Here is an 18,245-nt window from a genome sequence, read left to right as displayed (position 1 = left end):
GGACGGAAATATTATGCTGAAAATTTCACTGAAATTCTCTCTCTCTCTCTCTCTCTCTCTCTTAACTGAACACATTTCATTATCACCCCGTCAATGCGCGCGATTTTCAGTTAAATTTAGTAAATTTCAACAGTATACTTGAACCTTCCTTATATTCGAGTACTGGCATACCGTGAACTTTATTAACAATGAGATGAGAGTTACTAAAAAATTACAGAAACGTGTATAATAAAGATTTCAAAGTGAATCGTAATTTTCATCTCTAAATTCGACGTAACGCTGCGGAATATAATGAAAATCAAAGCACAATTCCCGAAAGTGATGCAACAATTTTCGCAAATATTAGACATCATGAAATTTACTAGATTCACGTGTTTGAAACATCACACTTCTAACCAGACCTCTTCCCAACCCGCGTAGATTTTCCAGCCGGGGTCCGGAATTGTTTTGAAAAATCGGACCGGACGCCATTTAGATCTCGGCAAGTTTTCTACGCGGGTGTTTCATCGCGACTACGAGACAACGCGTGTGTGACTGACGGTAACGTGCTTACCTTAGTTTATGACGTGGCATGCGCAAGATTAACTGGAATATTGTTGTGTTGTTCAACTGTGCGCGGCTACCTGATGAGCGCTCATCGGGCTGCGCATTGTGTTGCTGCATTATTCAGCAGTGCCGCAATAACGCGAGCGTAATTCTCATACTGACACGGTCCGGCGCGCCTCCGAGCGCGATTATAATCCCCGTAATTAAAATAAACTCGCGGTGTCCGAAACGCGCGGGATAAGCTCCGTGCGAAACCACGTGGGGCTCCTTCGACGATGAACGGCGCATTCTCGCCGGTCAATTAGCGAGCGTGACGTCGGGGAAAAAGCTGCACCGTAAGAGAGCGACGCGTGTCGTTAAGGTTTGCGCCGCCGGCGTGAGCGTGAGCGTACGATAATAGAATTCGATAAATACACGCCCTCATGTAGAAATAATTGAGCGCCGTGATTAAATTATTAATTATATTACGGGAGCGCGTCGGCGCTCATACAAGTGCGTCCGTATGCATGCGCACGAGGGTAATCAACTAAAGAACCGCTAATGAAATGGGTTCTCGTACACTCGGCGGTAATTAACAACGGGTAGGCCGATCGTTGACTTCCCGCGGGCGATGCATTTTGCTTGAAGAGTACGCCATTTCTGCTCCATTCGCGTTGTCGGTGCCATATGTATAGAAATATATGCGAAAGATAAAAAGTAAATAAATAAGTGGGGCGCGCGACAGCTTTTATTTATAGCCCGATGTTCACAACGAGCGACGGTCCCTGACACGAAACAAATGTCGTTGGGACTCCTGTACCATCGTGAATGAGGCGGTAAAATTGTAATAAATAAAAACGAAATGGGGAACGCAAGAGGGCCGAGTGCGATAGAGATAAAAGAGTTTCATTTATCCTGTTCCCGCGCGGAAGAAACGACGAACGGAGGAGGATCCAGGATTTGTTAATCGCGACGTGACTCCGCTCGTTTTCGAGATCGTCGCGTCGTGCTCGAAAACCTTCGAGCGACATCGATCACCGAGGCAACGAACGCAAAGTTCGCGAGGAAGTCTACTGAGAGGTCATGGAATGCGAAATAAATAGGTATATTGCAAGCGAACGAACGAGAGAGAATCGTGGCCGGCAGGATCACGCGAGAAGACGACCAAAGTCATTAACATTTTCGAAAACCAGGACGAGATCAACCGTTTATCCGGCCCGGTGGTCTCCTGGCATTTGGCACTGGTCGTCGTGTTTCGTCCTCGGAGCCTCTGCTCGGAAAATATCGTCGTGTTTGTGTCCGCGTTTTCGCGCGCCTCAGCCGCGCGATCGATACCGAAAATTCTCGATCCTGCGGATCGGAAAGTCCATTATCGCGCCGTAATAAAGTCGCCGTCTTCGAATTTTGTAACGTTTCGCAGCGGTACGCGACTAATGCGCGAGTTACGCCGAATATACTCTCGATACCGTTTCGAAAGCGTTATTTATTTTTCCGTTTCGATGTGTCGCTCGCCGGCGCTCTCTCTCTCTCTCTCTCTCTCCCTCTGTGGCGGATATAAATACGATATCCCCGTTATATTGCAGCGGGAAGAATAAAAAGAGAAAACACACGGCAGTGGGAGGAAAAAAGAGAGAGAGAGGGGGGAGGGGGGGGAATAGAGGGCGCGGATTTTTTTCTCCGGCCCGACGCGCGCGAGAGCATGGCCCATTGTTTGATAGCCTGCGAGAATATCGATCGTAAAAGCGCGAGTGACGTCGCCGAACGTCGTGGATTCAATGTGTCCGACTGGAAACAAAGCCTCGCCCGTCTCGCTTATCATATTTCAGCGCCTATGGAAGAAAGAGTCACGAGGAAGGAGGCCGCCTCCCCTTTCGTCCTCTCTTCTTCTTCACCGCGATCCGCGGAACCGCGAGGAGAGGCCGAGAAAGTTGCGTGATTCATTACGATTAGCGACGGTCGATATTAAATCGGACGAGAAAGCGTCGTTCTTCTGCGGGGGAGGACACGGAGAAGGAGGAGGAGGTACGAGAGACGTGGGTCGACGTGATTGGAATCGTCCCGATTATCCGACGTAATGCAGATATAAGAGATGATGTAACGGCGCAGTTCGCCGGGACAAAAAGGTGGGAAACGATGAAAGCGTCCGTTCAATTTCGATAATTGAAAGTAGTCGCCGCTCGTCTCGCAAACGTAGAAGCGTGATACTAATTATTCCTAATTGGTCTCCTCAATTTCATATGTTGGACCTTACACGTTCTATCTGTGGAGCTTCGATGCGGCAAACTTGTTAAATTGGAATTCAGGTAGCCAGTAGGCTACGATTTCTCTTTCTTGAATTGCCCTCACAGTTTGTTACGTTTATTGAATTTCGTTTCAGATATCTGGCACGCAACGATCTATTCTCCCTGCTCTTTACAGTCGAGCGATTTTAACGAGATTCACTCTTCAATCGGGAGTCATCTATACCATCAGGATAAATCAGGATATGTTCCCGCCAACTTCTCCCCCCCCCCTTCCTCCCGAGTCGAAATTTTCACGCTATACTAAACCTTCAACTTGAGAAACCGAACTGTTCGGTTTCTCATGGTTCGTTGAATCAAACACTCCTCTGTTTATCTCATTCCAGAAGGCAAATTTGTTCCAATTAAAGAAACTTTATTAAATCCACCGAAATCTCCTTATCTGTGCAGGGTCTGTTTAAATGGGCGCAAATTATCCTTAGGGAGGTCAAAGCGGCAATGAAAATTTCGACTGGGAGGCCCGGTTTAATGAGAAAAAACGTAGAGCAATCAAGATGAATGCGATGGAACGGGGGAGAAGGTTAACCTCGCCGTCAGTTTCAACAGCCGGACACCGGCGAGGATGGACGGCCGGTTGACGGGGCTATAACGATAATTCGCATCGCCGAGAGACGGTCCTCGACCCAGATACCCACGCGGATTCTATATTATGCGAGGCGCGTCGCCGGCACTTTGGTAATCGACATTGGGTGGCGGACCGTTTTTATGCAACGGCTCGCTTTCGCTGGCGGCACACACGCGGCGGAAACTCCCCGTAATTGCGCGCGAGTGCGATAAAACGCTAATGTCCCGTTAAATCACCCTTACTGTTACGTCGAGAACGTAACGATGCAAGTTCGAGATCGATCGCCGCGACAATGCGACGATTGTCGCGCGCCGGACGGAGGACTTTCGCGCGTGCTACCGCGAAAATTGGCCGATCGTTTAAGAGATACCTTCGCAAGATTCATTGTCCCCAGAAGCACCGTTGAATTAACGGGGGAAAAGCGCTGCAACGATTCCTCCATTTACGCGGCAGCTAAAGGTGACGCTTGAATTGATCCGCACAGATGCGGCGAAGATTACGAAAATACGAGTGGATTCTGTCTGGAGATTTCACGTCGGAACAGGAAGTCTGAATGTAACGATAATAAAGATGAAAAACTCGCCGAGAGGAAGCGTCGACTCGAGCGAGTCGGAGGGACGCGAAAGGGGAGAAGCGTTAACGTCGCGGACGCGACGAGTAACCTCGTCCCCTTTCGTTACCGCCGGAATCGTCGAACGACGACGATTGAATTCGTAGGTGTTGACTCAACTTCACCGTCGCACAATTTCGCTTATTCTACGGCGGCGGCAACGCGTATCCCCGGGGGGATCCCGGGAACTGCGCTTTATCTCGGAGCGAAGCTCGACGCGCCGTCTTCCATTCGGCGCACAATCGAAATACACAGGAGGCCGTCGCGTAAACTCGCGTTCGACGCAGCGGCTCCGTCGGCGGCAAAGTGTAAACCGTGGAATAGAGAGAGACGTGGATTTTCTTCAATTGTTCGATCGTGAGCGACCTCCCGGCCGGGCGATCGCGCGCTCATTGCGACGAAACATTGAATCCTCATCACCGCTTCGGAAAGGTGAATTACGTTTGCGGATCCTTTTATATAGGACGTATCGAAACACCACCGGCGAACAGGATAGATTTCGCATGAAAAAAATAAGTGAAAATGTCTCAGTAAATATATTAGGTTGTTCGGAAAGTTCGTTTCAAATTTTGCGGGCTTTCCTGAGATAATCAGCGAGAGCGAGGAAGCTCCGATTTTATGTTTGCCAAGAAACCTATATCTAACTATGTCTCCGAAACCGAGCTTTTATGTGGATATATGTGACTATTTTACTTATTTTTCAACATAGAATCCGTCCTGTAAATTTCGGTCGGTAGAGTTCAAATACTGCATTAGATTGAATCTACAATAAGTAAGCTTTTAGCCTTCTGTTCTAAGCATTAAATTCTAACGTGATTCCCAACGAAAAGCGTTTCCAGCGCTACCACATGTCGTAATTTCTAAGATTTAAGCGGTGTCGTGATTTTCAGCAGCATGGAAAACGCCTTTTCTGTCGGTAATTATGTTACATTTTATTGCTTTAAGGACTAAAGGCATATTGTAGATCCGGCTTTACGCTTCCACAGCGTTTATTCAGCAGGCTCAGGTGCAATTTCTGAGTTGGAAGTCCGATTACGGGCGGGGAAGAGCCCGGTTCGCTGAGCGTGCCTGAAATTTCTATGACTTTCTTTCGACCGCGTAGCTTGGAAATCAATCCTCACCGTCACGGAGGTTTCCATTGAGTAACAACTTCCTCGGAGCGACTTTCCGACGTTCAGGTCAAAACGTTGCGGCGATACTGAGAACTTTGTCGAAGTAAATGTTACGTCGTCGGCGCATTCCGTTTCGAGGGGAACGGTTCTTCATTTAATACGAAGTGTTTACTTCGCATTAAAAGTGAAAAATAAGATCCCGTTGTCCGTGAGTTTTAATTCGCAACTCTAAGTTTTTTTATTACGGAAAAATCCATAAATTTCACATCTCACAATTCAAGAGTTGAAATGCGTCCCATTTAAACGAAGGATCAACTCTATGAAATGTAATAGCGAGAGAGGGAGAGTTTTATTCTGTGGAAAATGTAACAAAGATCCGTCTGTTAGAAATGGGCCGCGATAAAGTCGATCAGAGTCCTGAAGACGTCAGCTAACCTGAGATACGAAAAAGGTAAGAATACATTTCCCCGGAAAACTTCGTCCCTGCATCCTGTCTGCGGCTTTATCGCGCCGATCGCGAACGCGATACTGCGACATTTACGAGGAGGAACTCACCTCTTTGTCTGTCGTAGGCATTTATACACTCGCTGGTCATGAACTGGCTGATAAGGGCCGTCTTCCCGACTCCCCTGGAGCCCAGCATGGCCACGTTGTGCGAGACGACCTCCTTGGGCGGTGCTCGCCGTACTTCGTTCTCCTGCTCGGCCGGCGCCAAGGAGTTCGATCTCGATCTCCTTCTCCGGAAGGAATCTCCTCTGTTGACGACGCCTATCGGATATAAAACAGTCGTCGAAGTATTTGCAGAAACGCCGGTAAATTATAGCGCCTTAAATAGCACGAGAATGCAATAAAAATCAAAACTGACGTAGGGGAACATAAGCGAAAAAAAAAAAAAGAGAGAGAATAACATGACGATTATCTTAAAAATTGTTTACATTTAAATATCATTGTATACATTTGAATATATATTAAATGTAATTATATTTAAAGTAAAATTTCAAGTATGTATATATCATCGGAAGAATAACGATAATTCGTGGAAATACGAAAATCGAAAGGCATCGAACGATGTAAACAACTTAAAGTGTTTTATAGACGCATCGTTGGAAGATCGTCAACGTTTATTTTCGAAACTTCGAATTCCGACGAAATTCCGCGTTTTATATTTCATAATCCACGCTTTCTGTTCGGTATTTGTAGGAGGCGCGGCACACGCGCTGCTCGGGCATCGGGTTGAACATATTTATTTCCGTGTATTCGTTGCCGTCGATATTTAAAACACATCGAATAATCCGAATGTCGTTGCGCCCTTCACAGCGCACGCTGACCCCCGTGATATCGCTAATGTCACATTTTTCGCTAATACCCACCTTTATGTGGACGTCGTTTTAATGCCCGCTCTAGACTGGCAAGAGAGACGCGCGCGCGCAGATGGAACGGTCGGAATTCCCAGCAGAATTTCATCTCCCGGCTAATGAAGCGATTCTCGTGAAATATGAAATAGATTCCGCGGCTCTCTCCCTCACTCTCGAAAAGATAACGAGCAAGCACAATCGCGCGTGTTACGTAAATCCATTTGGAGCGATCGAGGCCCATCTTTTGCAGACACGATCAACATGAGAGACGAGCAACAGAAAGGAACTTCGCAGGGTTATCGTTCCTTAAATATCGTTCGTACATATATGCAGGATGTTTTTCAATTAACGTCCATTAATTAATAACTTTAAGCATCGACTAAGTTTTACATGAATTCATATAAATATAAGTCTAGAAACTCAAAGTTTAGTTTCTGAAGTGGGAGCGATTTTATTGTTTAACAATAGCAAGCAGTTAAAAAGCAATCTAACAGAACAAGTAATTAAACGGGACAGAGTTTAACAGAAACCAAGAAAAATAAAATAAACACAAGGCAAAATATTTTGTTGGAGAAACTGTTCAAAATGGTCCCCTTCTGCTTCGATATATTATCTGTGCCTGCGTTCCATGTTTTGTCGTACTCTGTTGAATGCTCCTCAAGTGTTACGTATTTGTTCACATCCATTCACAATACTTCGCCTTAAAACGTCAAGTACGTCAGGCACAGGAGTTGTGCAAACAATGGACTTTAAATATCCCCAGTGATAAAAATCCCTTAGGGTGGGGTAAAAAACCTTCAATAACTCCTTTAATATCTTTAAAACTAAACGTTTCTAGACCTCACTGTATGAACTTTTTTAATGTTCGGTTGATAGAAATATCCCCTTAGAATATTTGACACCAACTAAAATACACCCCGTACATATAATATATAATACTATAAATATGTATATACTAAAAAATATATATAACAAACAACGAACTTTACTAGTCCCGAAAAACTGATAGATAAGAAAGTAATATAATGTGATACAGAAAATAAATTCATTATTATCGTTCGCATAATTTACGTGGAAAATTTACCCTCACAAAAATGTCATTTCATTCAATAGAATAAAACATGCCAACTCGATCGCCAGGAGGAAGGAGATTCGTCAATCATTTCGCCCGAAGGATCATCTCCGCGAATGAACTTCGGCGGCGATTGATTTATCAGCTAAACTGCGAATCTCGGTTGATCAAACATTCGCCGGCGCATACAAACAACGACGGCTCCGGAATCGTCAGAACGATCAACACACGTGAGTTCCTAAATAGGCACGGATGGCCGCCGGAGCAGTGGATTCGAGTCGCGACTCGTTAGCGAGTCCGTCGCGCCGTCAATGAACGCAACTGGTCGACCGGAAATGGAATGGGCAGCGTGACCGACTTGTAAATAATCTTTAGACATCGTGAAGGTAAACTCCCGACCGCCGCTTAACTACGCCGCCATTGCCGTGCTGGTCGCGCTAATACATTTGCACTACATTAGTAATTGCACGTCAGCTCGGACTGAGAAAATCAACGGCGCGAAAGTCGCGCGTACGTGCGGCATCGGCCTTGTTTACGCATTAAACACAGATACGCACATGCCGGGAATTACCTGTGTCCTACGTAAAGCGCTCTAAATATTGGCTCGGGAAGTGGATCATAGGAGATCGGCTGGAGAAAATAAAACGGGGTTAACGGGATCTTTCCTTTTTTCCTGTTTCATTTTTTTTCACATTTGCAGCGTTACCTTTTCCTCCTTTTTTTTTTCTTTTTCACGCATACAGCGCTGCAGCGTTATCTCGCGCTGTTTTGTTTCCAGAGAATTTCAGCGAATAAAACAACACGTTGACCACAGCATTGATTTCTGTTGATTTTACGGAAGTTTAATTGATGATTGAGCTATCGATACGGTAAATAAATGTAATCCGAGTAACGGTACGCATACGTGTCATTTACCGCGTTTCATCGGCTCTCCGCCGACCGTACAGACTGATTTTTCAAATGCAATCAATTATACTTTACGTGTAATAACTTCTCATGAAACACGATGATATCGTGTCGTCACGACCGGCCGCCGGCTACCATTACGGTATTCAACGTATTAATTAATTCCCCAATATGTATACTCAGGATTCTTAGCAATATTTTAACGATTTTTCAAGTATCTAATTTCCTTGATCCAAGAGTAACATATAACATAATACCAATATTAGCAATATTGTCTAATAGCAACCTGTGCTTTAGCTTCTAAAAAAGCCCATGAAAAATTCTGCGATAAATACAAATTGTGGAGGGAAAAAATAACACTGGTTACTTAAAGAAGCTACGATTTCCACAATTTCCTTCGTGATACAGGCCTGAGAGACCCATGACGTTACTTCGGCGTCAAGATCGCGGACGCTCCGAGTTAATTGCCGGAGCGGAAGATCTGCAAAGGCAACGATTCTCGGATCTAACAATTCGTCGGTTTCGCGCAGAGGTTCACGGACCTCCTCGAGACGATGATTCATAGAGCCCACGTCGAATCATCCACGTGAGATGACTCATAAATCCGTTCCGCGTCGTTTCGGATGACTCACGGAGGCGGCGATTCGCGCGGTGATCAAAATCCGACTCGTCGCGGCGGGTCTCGCGAACAAGTTGCGATCGACGCTCCCGTCTCTCCGTCTGCGATTAAAAGGAAAGAATGAAAGAGCACATCTGCCACGAGAAGGACGATCGGACGTTAAAGCGACGCGAACAAAGCTCCGACTACTCGTCCGGCGTTAAGTCTCGCGACGAGTTTCTCTCCTCTGCCAAAAAGTTGGCGCGCGCGCGTCCGCAATGGAACGGCGATGTGGCGCGTGTGAACACCTCGCGCTCGATAACGCACACCTGTGCGTCCGCGTGCATATGAACGGCGCACACGTACGCCGATGTCAGCGTACGGCTGTCAACCGTTGAGAGGGAGAACAACGCACGTCCTGTTCAGCGACTCAGAACACCGATATCCCGTCCCTCCGACCACCGGTCCGCTCGTCCGTCCGTCTGTCCGTTCCCTCGCTTTGTCTCCGTAGCTTTGTCGGCGCGAAGTTTAGCCCGATGTGCGCTACTTGCGCGCGTACTCGTACATACGGAATGAATGAAAACAGGAGGAATCGATCGTCCTGAAGAGAACGAGAGAGAAAAGGGACGAAGGGGAGAGAAGGAGAGAGAGAGAGAGGGGGGGGGGAGGGAGAAAATTGCACATCGTCGAACGACTCTGAGGACAATCCGATTTCCGTTCCGGCCTCGCCAAATCCGGAGCCACCTCGTGTCACATTCGAGCGTTAGTCTCGAACGAATGTTAGGTGACACGACGACAACGACGACGTCGACGACGGCACCGCCCTGTGTCTCTCTCTCTCTCTGTCTTCCTGGGCGTCATCGACTATTTTTATCGATAAGATAGCGCCGGTGGTGCGATTCGGTGAAAGTACGAGAGATTACGTAGCGCGATGATCGGGATGTAGTTAAAAATAAACGAAGAGAGTAATGGATCGTATTGGTAAGGGCGGGGAGGAGCTCCGTATGTGTGTGCGTGTGGATCGACGAAGGGATGAGAGGTACCAGTCGCGATCGTAGCGGATGGAGTACAAACAGCGGTGGTGTCAGTGCGATGAGTGGAACGCGCGGGAGGCCCCTCGCGTGTGAAACATTCAGCGCTCGCTCTGCGTATTTTCCCGGGAAAAGCGACGAAAAACCGGCACGGTCGCGGCTCGGTGTCACTTGTTACGTCGATCGCACGGGAGAACGGGAGGAGAAAGGGAAAAGAGGGAAGAAGACAGAGAGATACGTCGTGTGTGATTCGCTGCTCGCGCGATCCGATTACCGAAATGCGTAATGTTATTGTGTTATTGTATTGTAGCTTTGGTATCAATTGTGCACCGTTATTTGTATGAGTAATCTGTACGAGTCGATTGGAAACGTCGATTGCAGCGCGCCGGCTCAACTGCAGCGAGGTATACACACGTCGATTGACGCGGACAGTTTTTCACGCGCCGCCCGAGTCGAAATTTCGAACCTGTGTTAAACCTCGAATTCTACAATACAGTAGAAGCTATAATAGCAATAGATTTATATGTATACTTTCAATTCTCTAATAACATAATTTATTCCTACTTTGACCCTGATGGTGTTTTGATAAACATTTCCGTTTTCGGCGTCGGAATAGGTTGTTCAAGGTAGCGCTGAAGTGAAATCTAGACACGGGGAAAAAGTTGGTGTTAACTCAAGACTCATATACTCACGTATAAGCAGGATAAAATATGGAGATGATGAAGATTATTACATAAAGATAAGAGTTACATGAAAACATTCTATATAGTTTCACTAAAAAAAAGTCGATTTTTGTAAGTCCGTAGACCGTCTAAGTAGGCGCAAACTATCCGTAAGAACGTCAAAGTAGCATTCAAATTTCGACTCGAGTTTCGATAAAAATATCGAACGCGGCGCGCCCGACGGAGGCGCGTACCGCGCGTCGATGATACTCTCGAAAAAAGTGAGTTACTCGCCGCGCGGCGGAAAAGCGGATGAATCGTCTTCCTCGGAGATGGAGGGGCTCTTTGGTTCTCGCCCGGAGCGGTAACCGAATTCCTCGCGGACGAGGAAACGTCTCCGGCGGGCACGACAAACGCGGTACAGGTGCACCGATTCGACCATCGGAATAGGTGAGGTGGATTCTATTAATAAAGGTTTAAACGTTCGACGTGTGCGATCAACATCGGCTGCCAAATCGGTTTTGCGCGTACTCGCGCGCCTGTGATGGTTCCGCGTTGGAAATGATTTCTCGAGGAAGAGAGAGAGAGAGAGAGAGAGAGGGTTCCATTAATGCGATTAACTCCATCGTCTTGATCGCGACGCCATCGATGTTATTACAACGTATAAGTGTTTATTTGCGCCTATGTTGCTTTTGGACCGCTCATTGATCCGAGATGTCTGAGGGCGCCGTTTCGACGTCTTTCAATCTTGGACGCCTCGATAACTTCCAAGTAAATCGCGCGGAAGAATCTCTTTATCGCGAGGGAGCTCGGGATTTGGAATATAGAAAAAATATCTGACCCCCCCCCCTCCGGGCAATCTTGCGACACCGTCAACATCGTCGCTACAAGACGCGTAGTTGCGAGTCGGTGGAAAATGTGCAAGTTTCGCCGCGAATTTTTCCAATTTTCTCGAAATTTTGCCACGAAGAGCGACAATCCGCCTATCTGATTTTCCTTTGATTTTTCATAACGATATTTCTGAACGATACGACATTTGCCGAAAAATTTTTGTAATACGGTCTCGTGAATACATCTCATTTGGAATAGCCGGAAGATTCAATTAAAACTCGCCGGTCCAGCCATAGCAGTGTGTGTGTGCGTAACTCCCGTTTCAATTATATCTGCGGATGTGCGTGTCCTGAAATTCCCGGTGACGCACGTTTGACAGTGGCTACAGGCGCGCGATCAAACACTGATAATCTCTCGTCATTTCTGCCTTCACCTGCTCGCGCTTCTCCTCTGATGTCGGTTATCCCCTGGGTTATCGGCCCGGGAGGAGAGGCTGAAAGTCAGTTTTACGGCAGGTGAAGCGTGTTGTGGAAAACTCTCTCCCCGTACCTTTACACACTCCCGTGCTCACGAAATCGAATTACACTCACTGATCGATCTACCCGAGTAAATAAAAGGAAGGGACACGAAAGGGCCCGTTCGCCTTTCCTCATGCATATCGCTATTAATAATTTGGATATTCACGGCTGGAGCCGAAGTAAAAGTATCAAAAAGAGAGTGTTTCTGCCTCACGCGAGAAAACCGTTCGAGACCCGCCGTCGAATCGATCGCCTCAAAATTATATTCGACGTTACATTATGCACTTGTTAAATTTCACGGAGGATCTAATCGATATTACCGACATCTTGGAAATTTGAGCTAAGGTCGCGACCTTCTTTTGAGGTCTAACTACGTACTATTGCACATGAGATTTTGAATGTAGTACTTGTATCGTGCCGCAAAACACAGCTTAAATTTTGCAATCGTTCTTGTCTGTCCCGAGAGAGTATATCCTAGAACGATAATAAACGCCGCTCGCTCATTCACTCATCCGCTCGCATCAGCTTCTGTAAATAATTGCGTACTCAAATAATTACTGCCGTCAACACCTGGACACACGTGATCATTTGCACGGATTTCACACACCGCTCAAGGCTGCCTGTTATTCTCATGGAAATTAGGATTTCAGAAACAGTTGGAATATTTGTTAACCAAATAGTCTCGTCGAAGTAAAAGAAAAAAAGCCACTCACTCTCGGATGGTAGACGGGCTGTGTTTTGCGTTGGTCGACATGTATCGACAGACGCGACATAAAAGTCCACCGAGCGCGTCCGCTCGGGGGTTAACGAAGCAATAATCAATAATGAAAAATGTTTACGCGCGACGAATAAGGTAACAGCCCCGAGTATTTCAGCAAAGGGGGTAATTACTCTCCGAGAGAAGATCGATTGCTCCTCTCTCTCTCTCTCTCTCTCTCTCTCTCTCCTTTTTTCCTTTCGATGCATCGAAGAAGTCCTGGCGGGATCGCGTCCCCGAGATTGCGCGTCGCTTCGCGGCTTGATGACGTTTCACGAGAAAATGCCGAGGTAATTCGGAAGATTGGAAAATTTCCGTCATACCTCGCATGTTCGGTTAGCCGCACGTCGAGAGCTCATATCCGTGCAACGGAAGAAGAGGACGGACGATGAGAACACGCGGAAAGCGAGAAGGGTCGGCCGGTGGGTCTCCTTTCTCTAATCTCGATAGGTGGAAAACCGCTCGCTTCATTTGTCTCCAAGCCGTATCGCCAAGGAGAAATTGAACGATAGAGAGAAAGCTGCTCGGAAATATCCCCGACGGTGGACGACGACGACCGGTCGATTCGCCGAGACAGCGAGGGACGCTCGCAGCGACGGGGTGGAAACGCTCTCGCACGGGAAACTAATAACGTATTCGCGGACGAAGCTCGCATTTTTCGACGTCCCGCGGGTAGAGCGCGTCTGTGACGCGACATTTTCGCGCGAACATGCCGCCACGATTCGATGCTCGCGGGAAAATGTGAAATACTGAATAATAATACGGGCTCGATACGACGGAATTGATGTTCTTTGTTTAATGCCGGGGGGAGAGCGCGCTTTTTTGTATCGCGTGCGCACCGTGCCGTTCGAATCCACTTCGCGAGCGTAGTGCGGCTCGTGTGTTTACCGCGCGCGCTTTCGACAATGACGATGCGAATCGAAGGTTGAAATAAAAAATGGAAACGGTAAGCTGCGCGTGGCCGGAGGCATTATCGGGAGATTGGGAAAATTACCGTCTGAGGGGCGATCACGTGATGTTCCCCTGGGACGGAAACGCGAAAAGTGGGCGTTTCTAAATACTTTCAAATGAGAAAATTTCCATTTTTCACGGGCTCGTGCCAGAGAAGAAGATTCACGGTCGACTTCCAGCATGGATCTTTTCCTCCAGCGTGAACTAATGAGAAACGAAAATAGCCTAATTTAAAAACACTTGGAAATGTTTACTTCTCACGTTTCCGTCCTGGGTAAAAATTATATGATCGCCGTCCCGGAAGTAAAACTCGTTACACCGTTACTCGTTACGCAGTGAAGAAGAAGTAACTCCTTGTATCTCGTTGCGGTTACTCATCTGGAAGGACGACTCACCACCGTTGCTCATGAAGTAACGATTTTATCGTTACGGTTCCCGCAACGACAAAAGTCACCGTCGTCCAAACGCGAAATTGCGGCGTTACTGTTATCGTCGCTAACAGAAAACAAATAACGCCACTTTCAAGTCGTCAGAGCGAAACAACGTGACGGTAACAGTGCTGCGAACAATACGTTGCCTCCCAATTTCGATCATCCGATAACTTTTGCTCATCGGAGCGAAGGTTAACGCGAAAGGAGCGTTTTGCGAGAGCGGTTTCCCGAGAGCGAGATCTACGCGGGGCTCTAACATTCTAACTTTCACCGGTGCTTTGCACGTGCCCTCGCCGTGCTTCCTAGATCCTGTTCCGCGGGGATGGACCTCTCCGTGGCCCATAAAGCTAAAAGCTTCCCGGAGACAGTTTCCTCGGGCGACCCGCGCGAGCGACCTTTTCCACCTCGCCGCGACGTTTTCCCGGCAGTTCGGATTCGAGAGACGCCATCGGGATACGAGCTGTGCTCCTCGCTGCTGCTGCTGCTCGTTCACCGTTTACCGTAACGCGACTTCCGATGGCCAACTACGGCGCACCGGGTTGGTCCGCGGGCCCAAAGTGGCGTATTTTTAGAAGCTCTCAGCCGGGAGTCCATTGAGCCGGCGCTGGTGTTCGCGCTCGCTCGGAAAAATGCAAGTCACCGTGTCAGCCACGCAAAACTTCCTCCGGACGCGCGATCGTCGCGCAAAAGAGCCTAATTTACGTCGCCCGTCGTTCGCGCGAAGTCACCGCCGTCCTCGGCCTTACGCCTTGGAACCGACACGACCTGGAATTTCTACGACGTCGTCGCGGTGAAACTCCATTAAGCAACCGCGGCCAGCCGGGGAAAGCCCATCTGAAAGCCCCCGCTGGCGCACCGCAGACACCAATCTACGTACACCGGTGGTAGTCACGCTGCGTACGGTTGTCCTCGGCGAGGCGTGGTTGTCGCGCGCGGACGGATCTGCGATCACGTGGGTGTGAGCAGCCGAGGGTGCTGGTGAGAGAGCACACGCACGCACCGTTACGGAAATTCGCCCACGGCACGTCCGCTATATGGAATCATATACGTCGGAAGACGAGAGAGAGAGAGAGAGAGAGAGCATTACAGCGAAAACTTTTCTTAATACAAACTTGGTAAAATCAAATTTGAATGTTGCAAGATGAGGTCCTCGGGCGCTTCGTAGGAAATATAACGATAAACAAAAGATAAGAATAAAGTAAAAGAAATTCAAATGAAGCGGTGAGCAAAATTAGCGTGCGCGTTTGAAAGTACTCGAAGATCCGATTGTTCGGAGTTTATGTAGTAAGGAGTTTCAAAAGGAAACGGCCGTATTTTGAAGAGATTTTTGGACGATGCTTGTTCGGCATTGCGGTGGCATTGAAGTGAACATTGAAGAATGCGATGTCAAATTCAAGAGAGAGAGAGAGAGAGCGAGAGAGCGAAAGAGAGGAATTGAAGGCAGAATAGAATCCTAGAGATCTGCCGACGACCACCACCGGCATCACCGCCGTCAATCGCGTCGCCGACGCCAGCGGAACGTCTGCGTATCGATCGACGCACGATCAAATCATTCCGAGGTTTACAGTGGTTACCGGCCGTAAACAAGCCGTGCAGCACGACCGCTAACATTCCGTTAGATCCGTTTAATATTTCAGGATCACGCGCGCGTTACTTCCCTCGTCAAAGTCAAAGCGTCTCTCTCTTTCTCTCTCTCTTTTTCTCGCTTTCCCGCTTGCTCGCTTGCTCGCTCCCCGTTAAAAATAGAGTCACGCTTTGAACCGGCGTGCGAGGGCTAATTTACCGCGACTCCCCCGACTGGCCGGCTTAGCACCAATCAATGGCCCGTTGTTTCGCGATGAAAAAGGTAAGGCAGCAGTTATATAGCGATAATTGAGGCGCTTCCGACGCCTTCGAGCTTCGCGCTCTCGCGAATTCTATCATTGTTGATTCTATACGAAATATTACACAGAAGGAATATCGCTAAACTAGATTTTCCCGTTGCAAAGCGTAGCGTTGCCACGATATCGTTTCACGGCGATCATTCAGTTGCCCTAAAAGGACCTTCAGCGCACTTCAAGGTGGCGAGCATATAAACATATACACAGAAAGGAAAAGTAGAAAGAGTGAGAGAAGGGGGGGGGGGTTTAAAATTATCGTGCGCCTTCTTATTTCCAGAAAGAAAAATTTGCACGACGTTCACCATAAATAGTATTCTTCTAGACATCGATTAATGATTACGCCGTGACGGAGAAATTGCCAGTCCGTCGGGCGACGCGAATAAGCGTCGGCCGTTAAGCCACGACCGGTGATATCCGCCTCGGGAAGCGGATTACATCGAAGACAAGGGATCAAGTCAGCCGTAAATTTTCGACCCGAGGTCAGCCCGGGTTGGCGGTGGGCGCGACGACGACGACGAAGAGCGCGTCGGAAGACGGATATGTATTTATGCAAAGTTGCACGCAGAGGGTGAAGGCGAGATTGTCTCGCGTGCGCGCGATGAGACGAGGCGAAGCGGGAAATCATAAAATGTTATGAGCCTTCGTCGTAGTCGTCGTCATACGCGGGCTTCCTACGAGCGAGTGCTTTACGAGCGCCCGGGAAAAGGCAAGATCGATTTTCGAAACAGGTCCGAGACACAGGACGAACACGTTCCTCGATTTCACCTCACCTGCCGTGTTCCACTTGTCGCCGTGTGCTCGATATGTGTTTGCGAGACCTCAGGCGACCGGACGATTGATTTCGGACGGCTTTGAGAATGAAGGCGAATGCATTGACGAGTTTCTTAATATTAAATATGCGGGACGATGGTTGTGCGAATTTCCTTGGAAATCTCGTGGACTTAAATTCCTCGCGTAAAACGAAACACTTCCGATACTCGAGGGACGTTCGAGTTATTAAATCTTCAAGCTGAAAGGCACCCACTATCGGTGTACCTCGATTTTCGGAACACGAAACATTTCGGAACACTTAGGAGTATGCATTGACGAGTTCTTAGTTAGATATTAACTACTTAGAACGGCATTTCATCAACTCGGGTACATCTGAACTTTCAACGCTAAATATATCCGAACTGTTGGACGTCTCGGAAATTTAAATTCCACTTGGAATAAAATTCTTCCGACGCTTGAGAAGCGTCCGAATTGTTGAATTCTCGTGAAATGAAGAATCTCATTACGATCTCTCTTGATTTTTCAACTAGCAAACCTTTGGAATCGCGGATCGTTACATCTCGCGCGTGCGACTGTATCGCTCGACGAAATATACGTCGGCCGCTCGCCGAATCTTTTTTTAGAGAATTTTTTAATTAGAGAGGATCACATTTCGTCGGGGGAAGTGCGAAAGGTGGATCTTCCGCTCGCACGCGACTTTCCGCGTATTATCTAATGACGTCTCTTTTTTATTTCACGAATCTGCCCGGCAAGTGATACGAGTGCGTGCACGGGCCGACGAGGCGGCACAATAGGACGTCTGACCGGGTTATATCTACTGCGAGGACGAGCCGCGCAACGATCCTTGATGAACAAGGCCGGGCACATGACGGAATTGAATGACGAGGAAGGCGAACCCCTCGATAATACCTTGTTCTCCATTATGTCGCGCTTCTTGCGCCTGTTTGGGCATTAATGACGCCGGCGAAGCATTAAATTTATTATATGCGTCGGAGCGAAAGGCGTATCTCCTCTCTTCCTCCGTCGTTCGGTTCAAACGAAGACGGCAGCGACTGTCGGCGGAAAAATGCGACGAGAATATCTGCGGCACATCGCCCACGCAGCGAAATATAAACCGGATTCCCGGGTCTCGTTATTAGGACCTCGACTTCCGCGTTAATCCGCGTTTAATGATCTTATTTACGAGCGGCATTCATTTGCCGGCAACGACGACGCCGACGGTGAGCAGCACGTATAATCGTGTGTGCTGTATCATTCATTATGCGTTCGATTGAAAATCTCGTATCTCTTCATCCAGGGGACGGTACGGCATACGCTATACCGCAGCGCACGTTTCGAAACAAATACAGTTATTGAAGTTTTCGTGCGGG

The 18,245-nt window shown here is 47.8% G+C and overlaps 1 protein-coding gene across 1 annotated transcript in view; it reads right to left on the bottom strand.

Annotated features, from left to right (window-relative positions):
• LOC106749505 overlaps positions 1 to 18,245 on the bottom strand; it is a 57,806-nt gene that overhangs the window by 19,338 nt on the left and 20,223 nt on the right. The window contains exon 4 of the mRNA XM_014629012.1: positions 5,668 to 5,880. Within this exon, the coding sequence (XP_014484498.1) occupies positions 5,668 to 5,880 (213 nt within the window). The remainder of the gene's footprint in view (positions 1 to 5,667; positions 5,881 to 18,245) is intronic.

The sequence above is a fragment of the Dinoponera quadriceps genome, unplaced genomic scaffold (assembly GCF_001313825.1).
Source record: "Dinoponera quadriceps isolate SergipeBrazil2010 unplaced genomic scaffold, ASM131382v1 scaffold3162, whole genome shotgun sequence".
Lineage (NCBI taxonomy): Eukaryota > Metazoa > Arthropoda > Insecta > Hymenoptera > Formicidae > Dinoponera > Dinoponera quadriceps.
Note: the sequence above shows the minus strand (reverse complement) of the source record. Positions and strands in the feature narration are given on the sequence as shown.